General features: G+C 37.7%; 1 protein-coding gene across 9 annotated transcripts in view; it reads right to left on the minus strand.

The window, feature by feature from the left end:
- CEP112 (centrosomal protein 112) overlaps nucleotides 1–12,311 on the minus strand; it is a 357,419-nt gene that overhangs the window by 194,962 nt on the left and 150,146 nt on the right. For all 9 annotated transcript variants that reach the window (XR_012154913.1, XM_073311620.1, XM_073311622.1 and 6 more), the window contains one exon: nucleotides 4,078–4,185. Coding sequence is in view for 8 of the 9 variants with exons in the window: in XM_073311620.1 (XP_073167721.1) it covers nucleotides 4,078–4,185 (108 nt within the window). In the remaining variant the exon portion in view is untranslated. The remainder of the gene's footprint in view (nucleotides 1–4,077; nucleotides 4,186–12,311) is intronic.

Raw genomic sequence — 12,311 nt, forward strand, 5'->3', positions numbered from 1 at the left:
GAGATTTTGTTTTGACTTTTAGATCAAGGGTTATAAGATCTTCAGACTGTTCTTAGAGTTGACTTAGAACTCTGTCATAATAGAAAAGTAGCCATTTAAAGTCAGCAGACCAACAGTCATTGCCACCCAACTGTACCAGTGGGCACGGAAACCTCATGTTAGTTCATCTTACAAAAGGCAAAGTATGTACCTTAAACAGATACCAAGATGAAGTAAAGCCTTCACTCTCCCAGGATGACTCTACTATAGATGGAGCACAGTAGCAATAACTATCTAATCATAATTGAAAAGTTAGATAAGGCATCCAGATTACAATATGTCAAACTACCACATAACACCAAAGCTGTACAGAGTTTCATCTTAGTCTATATACACTAATTTACTCCATCCCTAGGCTTTGGTTGCATGCAACTTCCTTGCTATCTTATTTGTCTCTGTAACCTCCTTAATCATCAGATCAAGCTTTTCCCCACTAATGCAAGTAACCTCTGCAATGGTCTCTGCATGTGTAAGAAACAAAAACTTATTCCCATGCTCTACTAGCAATAGGGTAAACACATCAGTGCTCCCTATCCATTTACTACAGGTAGCTTTTAATTGTGATGGACAGGAATTGTGACTATGCTTTTACTGATGAGCTCTGTACAAACAGGAGTCCAACTGTGACACAAAATTTGAATTAAAAAAAAAGTGGAACCCTGACTATTCCTTAACCATTGGTAAAATAAAAATGAGAGAATCATAGGTATTTATAGCTATAATTGTTCCAATGTGACAATATAAAGCCGTCATACCTGCATGTTACTACAGTTACATTATATGTGAGTCAAACCCTTCACAGTATACAGTGACATCATGACTGGTAACCATGACAATTCTGTCTGGGGATGTGTCAGACTCTGATTTGAAACCATCTAGTCTCTTTAATTCAATTTACCATCAAAGTGACATATCAGAAGCATTATTGTTCCACCCAAGCTCTGGACAGGACCCTCCTTCAGGACCTAGTAAAGCTATCCCATCCCTGAACTGCTCAACCCAGAGACCCTTCTTGATATAGTGAGGCAACCCAAATGTCACAGAATCATAGAACTGGAAGGGACCTCGAGAGGTCATCTAGTCCAGTCCCCTGCACTCATGGCAGGACTAAGTATTATCTAGACCATCCCTGACAGGTGTTTGTCTAACCCGCTCTTAAAAATCTCCAATGATGGAGATTCCACAACCTCCCTAGGCAATTTATTCCAGTGCTTAACCACCCTGACAGTTGGGAAGTTTTTCCTAATGTTGAACGTAAACCTCCCTTGCTGCAATTTAAGCCCATTGCTTCTTGTTCTATCCTCAGAGGTTAAGAACAACAATTTTTCTCCCTCCTCCTTGTAACAACCTTTTACGTACTTGAAAACTGCTATGTCCCGCCTCAGTCTTCTCTTTTCCAGACTGAACAAACCCATTTTTTTCAATGTTTTCTAGACCTTTAATCATTTTTGTCACTCTTCGCTGGATTCTCTTCAATTTGTCCACATCCTTCCTGAAACGTGACACCCAGACTGGACACAATACTACAGTTGAGGCCTAATCAGCGCAGAGTAAAGCGGAAGAATTAATCCTTGTGTCTTGCTTACTCCTGGCTCCTTACTCCAGCAGGATGTTCGCTTTCTTTGCAACAGCATTACACTGTTGACTCACATTTAGCTTGTGGTCCACTATGACCCCCAGATCCCTTTCCGGAGTACTCCTTCCTAGGCAGTCATTTCCCATTTTGTATCTGTGCAACTGATTGTTCCTTCCTAAGTGGAGTACTTTGCATTTGTCCTTATTGAATGTCATCCTATTTACTTCAGACCATTTCTCCAGTTTGTCCAGATCATTTTGAATTTTAATCCTACTCTCCAAAGCAGTTGCAACCTCTCTCAGCTTGGTATCATCCGCAAACTGTACAAGCGTACTGCCATTATCTAAATCACTGATGAAGATATTGAACAGAACCGGACCCAGAACCTATCCCTGCGGGATCCCACTTGTTACGTCCTTTCAGCATGACTGTGAACCACTGATAACTACTTTCTGGGAATGGTTTTCCAACCAGTTTTGCACTCACCTTATAGTAGTTCCATCTAGGTTGTATTTCCCTCATTTGTTTAAAAGAAGGTCATGCAAGACTGTATCAAAAGCTCTACTAAAGTCAAGATATACCATGTCTACCGCTCCCCCTATCCACAAGGCTTGTTACCTTGTCAAAGAAAGCTATCAGGTTGGTTTGATACGATTTGTTTTTGACAAATCCATGCGGTCATTTATCACTGTATTATCTTCTAGGTGTTTGCAAACTGATTGCTTCATTATTTTCTCCATTATCTTTCCGGGTACAGAAGATAAGCTGACTGGTCTGTAATTCCCCGGGTTGTACTTATTTCCCTATATTTGGCACTATATTTGCCCCTTTCCAGTCGTCTAGAATCTCTCCAGTCTTCCATGACTTTTCAAAGATAATCGTTAATGGCTCAGATATCTCCTCAGTCAGCTCCTTGAGTATTCTAGGATGCATTTCATGAGGCCCTGGTGACTTGAAGACATCTAATTTGTCTAAGTAATTTTTAACTTGTTCTTCCCCTATTTTAGCCTCTTCTGATCCTACCTCATTTTCACTGGTATTCACTATGTTAGACGTCCGATCACCACCAACCTTCTTGGTGAAAACCAAAACAAAGAAGTCATTAAGCACCTCAGCCATTTCCACATTTTCTGTTATTATTTCCCCCCCTCATTGAGTAACGGGGCCTACCCTGTCCTTGGTCTTCCTATTGCTTCTAATGTACTTGTAAAATGTTTTCTTATTACTCTTTATGTCTCGAGCTAGTTTGATCTGGTTTTGTGCCTTGGCCATTCTAGTTTTGTCCTTACATACGTGTGTTAATTCTTTATATTCAGCCTTTGTAATTTGACCTAGTTTCTACTTTTTGTAGGACTCTTTTTTGATTTTTAGATCATTGAAGATCTCCTGGTTAAGCTAGGGTGGTCTCTTCTCATACTTCTGAGGGCTGAATGTGTTGCCTCTGCAATACGTCCTACTCATGCCAGCCTGGAAACACAAACCTGGGCAGGGAACGGAATCTAGGTTTCCCTCATGGAAATACAAATTTGTATTAGCCCAAAAATCTAGATAATGGATTACCTGCAGCTTATGGAGCTATCATATCATTGCTGTAAATCAGAAAGAAGTCCTTTATTTAGAAGATAATAATGCTGCTGCAGCCCATAAAATGGCTCAATCCTCTCAGCCCCCAAAAGGTTTTACTGAAGAGCCAGAGTAGTTGTGAAAGGGAAAGGAACAGAAAAATAAGAAGCTTCCTACAATAAGCAGAAGCAAGCTATTACATCCTGTAAGCCAGAGAGTTACTGTAACTGCCTATCAAAATTAGGCATTGGAAAGGCTTATTACATCTTTAAAATGATAATCTATCAAAACCACTTAAATAAGAATCTTTTCTAAAAACATAGCTCGTGCCAAAAAATGAATAAAAATATTAAAAACAAGACTAGACTAAAACTAAATTATCTAATTTTTTGATAAGAGAAAAAATAGACAGGGGCAGTCAAGCCATTTTATTTTTTTTATAAATGCATTTTTTATTTTTGTAGGGCTGGGAATCCTTTAGGAAACAGTCAGTGCCCAGAGATAGAAAAATAGATGTAGAGGAAACAAGGAGCTTTTGTATTTAATGCATGGCTTTGCAAACAGAGTAGCCAGCTTTGACAGAAAGGAAAGAATGCCAACATAATGAGCGAGTCAGACCAAGAGTAGGCTGGACGCTGGAACTGACTACATAGAAAAGACAAATGCCACCAAATAAAAACGTAGCTGTGTTGGTCCCAGGATACTGGAGAGACAAAGTGGGTGAGATAATATCTTTTATTGGACTTGGATATTGGATAATAACTTTTGTTGGTGAAAGAGACACGCTTTCTTCAGCTATTTGTAGCTCAAATGCTTGTCTCTTTCACCCACACTAGTTGGTACAATAAAAAATATTACCTCACCCACCTTGTCTCACCAAATAAAAATGGCAGACTGACCTGTTGCTCATATCTTTGTTTGAGTTCTTCAAACTGCCAAGAGAATTCTTTTGACTGCTTTTCACGGAGAGATTTTGATCTGCTTAGATCTGATTCCACCTTTTCCATCTACAAGGTAAACAAAGGGAATATTTAGTTTTTAAATGCAGAGCTTCAAAAACATTTTGACACATTTTTGATAGATGATGGTTAATCAAAGACGTAAAGATAAAAGTCAATAATAAAAAATCCCCATTTGTAAGGAAATGAACATATCAGTATGTTGAGGATCATTATTTAATTACACAAATATATCACCTATATCACCAGTTTCTGATTAGCATGCAAGGTCTTATTTTTCATTCAATAGTTGTAACATCCCACAAAAATCAACTGAATATTATATATACATGACTAAAAATACTTTATTTAAAAATATACTGCTTGTTGAAAATTTAGTGAAAGTAATGCTCTGAGTTGGATGCACAAACTATACATTTAAAATACATTTATCTTAAAATCAGTAAAGAACTTTAAACGAGAATTATTTGGCAGCAAGTTCTCTGAAAACAGTCATTGCCTATGAATAATGAGTCACAGATTCCCCTATATGGTAATAAAGGAAGCAATTTCATAACTCAGTTAACAAAGGCTTTTGTATCAAAAGCACAACTATCATCTCTGTGTCACGTGTCCAAGGTTTATGTACATACAATACGATACCGCACTTCTTACCCACCAATTCCTTTTAGATCTAGTTCCTAACCTAAGTAGCAGTACCTCCCTAAAGGGGGCAGAAGAGAGAAGGGGAATATAGCTATCAGGAATCCACTTTCTGCTGCAAGTCCATCAGCTATACCGGAAGAAAAACAACAATGAATTTCTGTACCCCAAGCTAAAATTCCTATTTGGCCTAAAAGAGTGCCCATAGATGTATTTGTCACTGGGCTCAAATCCCACTTCTAAGCCAGATAAGGAGGAGGAAAGTGATCACTAACAATGGGGAAGCCATTTTAATTAAAAGTTATCTCAAGTAAAGGGAAAGATGCATGGCCAGGAATTGTTTTCCCAGATATAGGAAGGGGACAAACTGCAGCACTGAGGGTGAACAGAGGTCACTAGGCTGCAGGCGGAGCACAAACAGCAAGGCCTCTCTTCCATGTCCCCCGAGTAAGCCCTTAAAAAAGGAACCTCGGTTGCTATCACCACCTTCTCTCTCCTCCCTATCCAGTTTAGACCCATCCTTGTAGCCCATTATTTCCCCATCTCACACATCAAAGAAAGGGAGGCCCCTTAGTTTTCCCCAACTAAACTTTACAAAAATGAAAAACTAAAGCAAAATAAAGTCCAAAATATTAACAGAATCATCTTTTTAATATGAAAAGGTTATAAAAATTGACACAGAAAGTATATACAAATAAAGTAATATATTAGATAAACTCTACAAATAAAACAATATGTTTCTGTTATTTAATCTCTAGCACAGAGTATGCATATTGGCCACAAGTGCAATGAGGTTTTTTGATTCTCATTTGCCAATCCCAACAAATACTAGAGCCAAAATATTGTCACAAATTCTGTTTATTCATTTTTTGGCAGTTACTATTTGGCTTTGTAAATACTTTTCTTTTGTGAGTGATGTGTATACAGTGCTTTTAATCTAGACTTCTATAAACCAGTCTGATTTTTCTCCCTTTGTCTTTGATGTAGCATGCAATGTATGCTATTAAAATCAATTGGCTAACACTTGAAGAAGCATGTATGAAAATATCAGTTATATTTATACCCACATAAACACCAATAAATGAAGTTTTGTCACAGGACAGCCACCTAGATCAGGAAAAAACAAAGCTGAGTTTAAAGTTGAAATTGTTTCAGTCACCCATCTAATGGACATCAGATGACTTAATAACCATGAGCTTATTGAAAAATAAGAAGCAGACTGCAAGTAATTTCACAAAGTCATAAATTACATGAATAAATAAACCAAATATCAATTATACTAACTGATAATACCAGACCCCACTCCATTTGTTACTTCCTTAATTAACATAATGAAAAGAGGATTTCCTAAGTTTAATATTTACAGTAACTATTTTCAGAATCCAGTGTTGCTATAGTTACTACAGATTTCATTTTATGATGTCGGTAGGTCATTCTATGCTCTATCCAACTAGGAGAAAGCAATAGCATTTGCTCCAATATTATATCACTTTGTCTTTGGAAGAACGTATGTAGCTTATTTGAGAATTGGGTGCATGTGTGGAGGGGAAATGAGAAAGGACGGGTGAAAAGAGAGCTTCAGTATTGTTTCTCTGAAGTACTACTTGAAGCTTAGTCACTGTAGCATAGTTTCCTACGTCTTACATTATCATTTGCTCTTTATGAACTTGACCCCAAGAGGTTCATAACCTGCAAGCCTCACTGAAGTCAATGAGAGTTTGAAGAGTTCAGTACCTCTCAAAAACAGTCCCTATATTCTGAACTGCTTGATAACTTAGAAGTTTAGAAGGCATGACTGCCACATGCTATCAACATTTACAACATGGTTTGACATGTCTTAGCTGAAAAAAAATAGCCTTGAAATACTTGTTATACAGAAAATTGTGCTACATGCTTAATAAACTGATTTTCTCTGTCAAGAAGGAATGTTCAATTGACATCTGAGTTTTCCAGGTTTACAGGATGAACATATAGGGCCCAATTCTGCCACACTTGTCACACTGGGTAGTACAGTACCTTATTCTGAAAGGAGCCCCACTGAAAGTAAAGGAATTAGTCAACTTGTGTAAATTTGGTATAATTAATCCCACAGAGCTATGTTAGAAACCTAGGGGTAGACTGTGCTACTTGAGCACCTCAGAGTAAGTGGTGGCATTGTGTTTCAGAGCGACCAGACCGCAGCAGCAAGCCTCCCAGCCAGGGTTGACAAACTCAGGATCACACTACTGCACTACAAATAACTGTGTAAACCATGCTGGAGGCTTGTGCTCAAGCTCTGAAGCCTACGGAAGGGGGTAGTCTTCAAAGCCCAAGTTCTAGCCCAAGATGCAACTTCAAAGTGCCATCTACATAGTTATTTTTAAAGAGGTAGCTCAAACCCCGCAAGCCAAGTCTGTTGACCTGGGCTGGGAGGCTCACTGCCAGGCTTGCAGCAGGCTGTGTACATGTACCCAAGAGACTGGAGAGTAATTTGTGACACCCTTTTGTGGGGTGCACCATAATCCTCTCCAAGTGGCCAGTCAGATCCACTGGCTGGAGCTTGCATAGGAAAAATCATTGCTCCATCTATTGTCCGTTCCCTCTCTGCTCTGAAGGGAAGCATTTGGCACATAGCCCTTTGTTCTCCCCCCTAGTGCCAGAGCTGCAATTCAGGCAGATCTTAAGTGGCCATGCAAGGGAAAGGGGGACTCTTACTTGCTTCTACTCCTCTATATGGTCACAAAAAGCTTGGCACGAGGCTCTCATTAAACAGTAAATCCAAAGAAGATCATTCTTAGTAGATGCAACGTCCATTTAATATTCTCCACCAAAACTCTCAAAAATACTCTAATTTTTTTCTGCTATTAGAGACTACTTTCTAAGTAATATCATGATCCTTTGAAATATGCCCATATACTTTGCTACTTTCACTTCAATTCATTTCAATCCTTCACAGACAAATCACCAATGGTAAATGGGCACTTGTGTTAAGGATTTTTTTTTCACAATCATTAATTAAAAAAAAGCACATTGAAAATGTCAGCGTTAAACCAGAAATTGTCAAGGTATTTCAAGGCAAAACTGTATTATCAATCTAATTCTTACCAATAAAGTACAAGAAATAAACAGACATTCTACTGTGCCTAATTAAGCATTTCAAAAGCAAATGGGCACCATTTGGGGAGGTGCGGGGAGCTAGTTAGATGGCTGGAAATTTGCTTGAATCAAAGAGTTGCCAAAATGCTGATTCTCCCAAAAAGGTCAAGTTTTACCACAACAATCATGTGGATCAAGTGTTAATAAATGATGTCCAGATGCAGACGTATTTCTGTTGTACTGTAAGCAAAGTAAGGTTAGACCATACATTAATGGAATTCCTATTATATTATCAACAGTGTAAGTTCTACACATAAAAAAAATTCCTTTGTCAAAAATCTTCTCCTAAACCACTACATAAACATTTACTCAGACAAGCACAGCACAGCTCTCACATATCAAATAATTTGCATAATACTAAAATTTTATAATAGACATCAACAATCAATAGACTACCTCCACATAAGGTAATACTTATCAGCTCTAAATGTACCTATTTGTTCATTGTGTGCCTGATATCCATAGGTGTTGATAACCTACAGCTCTCACAAAATCAATGGGAGTAAAAGGTGGGTAGCACAACCTCCCCCTTTGCCCACTCTACTGGCCCCAAATGGTTCCTATAGTTGAGGTTCAATGGAGTCAGTCCAGATTTACACTGGTTTAATTGAGTGGAGAATTTGCCTCAATACATTTAATTTTTAACATTAAGGACCATATTCTGATGCTCTTATTCATGTTGAATAGTACCTTACTACTTACAGAAGTCACAGACTACTCATGCTGTAAAACTACTCAGAATTCTGCCTTAAATGAATAATATCTGAAATATTCATACAGACAAAATGTTTAACAGTTGGTCAGTTCAAACAATAAAAATGTGAAGTTTTACTGCCTATCTAGTTCAAAAAAGAACTAGATAAATTCATGAAGGATAGGTCCATCAATGGCTATTAGCCAGGATGGGCAGGGATGGTGTCCCTAGTCTCCATTTACCAGAAGCTTGGAATGGGTGACAGAGGATGGATCACTTCATGATTACCTGCTCTATTCATTCCCTCTGGGGCACCTGGCATTGGCCACTGTCGGAAGACAGGATACTGGGCGAGATGGACCTTTGATCTGACCCAGTGTTGCTGTTCTTATGTTAAAAAAAGAAATTCTCAGCTATGAACAAATTTCTTTAAATTAGCGTATCATTTTACACAGTGTTTCACTATTACAGTTTTTCATTGCTTAACCGTAGCGTGTTGAGTGTCTATGAAACTACAATATAATACCCCGATGAGGGAAACAACAATCCAAGTCAGTATGCAAAACACACAAAAATTAAACAAAGACTCTGATACAAACCAATAAGATCATGGAGATTAAAAATTATGGCTATTGCTTAATTCATTTTCCCAGGCCTAAGTACAACAGCACATAGTAAATTACATCTCATACTGCACTGGAACTCCTGTAATAACCAAGCACACCGATAAGCCAAATAAAGAATGTCGTGTAAGCATTTGTTCTGCAGTTCCTCACTTGTGATGGATTTCTCTCATCATTATGTCATTTAACAACCTTGCTAATGTCTTACATATCAGGTGGATAATGCCGTAGGTGGTGGTGGTTTTATATACCAGACACAGGGAATTCTTCCATTTTTTCTCTCTCTCTGTCCCCAAAGTTCCATCTTGTTGTGAGTGTGTCTCAGGTGAGGAGAACTTCCTCCAAAATAGGTCTACACTGACAGCATTATTACAGCGAAACAGCAGTAGCTAGCACTAGACTAGTGACACTTCCTAAGTTATACGTCAAATGCAGTTATCTAAGGCAGAGAATTAAAAGGATTTGGTCTTTGAGTCATTCTTTCTTTGTCAGTAAAAATCAGTTCAATACTGAGCAGAAGCCATTATCTGCATGCCCCAAACTGTAAACTCCCCAGAACAAGGCAGGGTTTTCCTATGTATTTATTCAACTGCTAATACAGAGAGCCCCAATTCTGTTTCAGCTCTCTGGGCGAAACCATAATACAAATAATAAAGAAAGAGAAGATCACAATGACGACAACAACTAGGGCAGCCTGCTATAGTGAAGAGGATATACAGTCAAATTTTCAATGAGGCATCCTAAACTACTCATTTTAAAACTAGCAACTGCAGAAAATAGAGGGTAAATGCATGCAGGTGAGACTATTTGCCTACATGAATATAGGGTTTTGCAGCACCAGTCAGAAAGCTCCTCTGACAATTTGGCCATTAACATTTTCTCTCTTTGGTGAATTAAAATAAATCACAAATATTTTACTGTCTTAGATAGCTTCTATATTTCTTTCTCTACCGTTGTTTCACACCATGATATCTGTTTAAGAACAAAAACAGTCAATTGTTGAGCACTACCCACCAGTTCCATTCAGTAAGATCACAGAAACCACTGTTTGTCATAAGGCAGTCTCTCACTACAATTCAATAAGAATATAAAAACTGCCATACTGGGTCAGACCAATGGTCTATCAGCCCACTATCCTATCTTCACAGTAGCCAGTTCCAGGCGCTTCAGAGGGAATGAACAGAACAGGTAATCATCAAGTGATCCATCCCCTGTCACCCATTCCCAGCTTCTGGCAGACAAAGGCAAGGGACACTCAGGTTTTGCATCTCTGCCCACCCAATACTTTGGATGAAGCTGAAGGTATTATGAACCTGGACTGAGGAGGCATCAGTGAATGAAGCCGAAAGAAAGACCAGTTTGGTTATCTTAAATACATTTTCTCTTTCTGTATTTAACATACAAATGGAATGGTATTCAGCACATAGAAAATGAAAAAAATACATGGCAATTTTATGGAATTCAGTAAAATGTATTTTTAAATTTCCTGGAGCATTTCAATTTTTTGTTTCTTTTTTTTTTTAAAGGAAATTAAAAAAAACTTGTCAAATGTCTTCATGATGAATATATTTTCAGGATTATTTTGGGAAAACTTTTTCTTGAAAACAAGTAAATTTCTGGCTCAATGAAACCATATCTTCAATAAGAATTAAAATACATTTCTCACTTGGAGCAGAAGTAAAAATTTATTTATTTAAGTAATCTTGGAGGAACTAAAGGAGAGATTCAGATTAGAGAAAAATGTAGGACAGTGACTTTGAAATTTTAGGGCCAGTTTTATTGCCCTCATGGGTCTAGTTTGCAAAATAAAAGTTGCCCTTTCAAAACAGACTCACGGCTTTTTTATTTCATAATTCCATTATCGGCTCTCCGTACAAGACTTTTAAAACAGAAGATGCCTTACAGCTCTGCTGCTTTTACACTGAAGACTTTGCAAGAAGCAAAACCAGCATTTCACAACAACAAAAACAAATGTTCAAAATATAGGCTGCATGCAAAGCACTACTGCTTTGTTTCTCACCCATATTTGGTACATATCACACCACTAATATGAATTTAAAAGTTAATGATTTCTGAATAACATATATATATCTGAATAGTATTTATCTCAATTATGTTTATGCTACATTTCATTTCAGTTATCGGTAATTATTTGTAAAATGTTTACTCCTTTTCCATCATTTTACCAAATCAATTTCATACTGAAACAATACAGTAAACAAAAAAAACTTCTCACATAAGAATCTCTCTGCGCTGTACATGGATTATGCAGAAGCAATCCCTTTAAGCAGTTGTAAAATGTTGATTCTTATAGTATCATACATTCGTACAGCTCCTTTCATCCCAAACAATACTGAAGCACAAATAATATTTTACAGAGATCTACTGATGGCCAGAAGTGGCAACTGCAACAAGACCACATCTTCCACTATTTCTGTTGCTCTCCAATGCAAGAGGAAAGCCTCAGAACTGAAACAATCTCTATTTTATAGAAGTGTTCACCAGGATGCTTTACCACCAGTTGCCCCTTAAATCCATTCTAAGTCTCATGCTACATCATCCTGTAATAAGAAACAAGTGGATTTTCCCATTAAAGAGGCAAGTTGCAAGGCAGAATGGATCAGATCAATTCACTAGACTGAGATACCATAAGCATTTTTATGACATTAGTAGGCCACTCCATGTACCTGTGTCTCCCTTTATTTCTCATCCCTTCCCACTCTACTGTTCCTCCTAGCTCCTTCGGGCTAATACATTAATCTAGTTTGTTCTGTAAAATGACTAGCACACTAAGTAGTATGTAAATAAATTATCATTAATAGTAATTTTCAAGTGGGGAAAAACGCTTTTGTTGTCATCTGCTCATCAGTGACCACCATCAGAATGAGCCTGGGTCTGTTCTTATTGAAACCATTGCAAAATTCCCATTAATAGGAGAATGACATGTCCCTAAAAGAATAGCCAGAGAGACAAAGTTGAAAAAGTGGGAAAGTATAGACTTTGTTCCATAAAAGTATATAAACTAACACATTTTACTCTGAATCCTGGAAAAGCTCTAATCAGTAATACAACTGTAGACA

This window comes from Lepidochelys kempii, chromosome 14 (genome assembly GCF_965140265.1).
Source record: "Lepidochelys kempii isolate rLepKem1 chromosome 14, rLepKem1.hap2, whole genome shotgun sequence".
Classification (NCBI taxonomy): Eukaryota; Metazoa; Chordata; order Testudines; family Cheloniidae; genus Lepidochelys; species Lepidochelys kempii.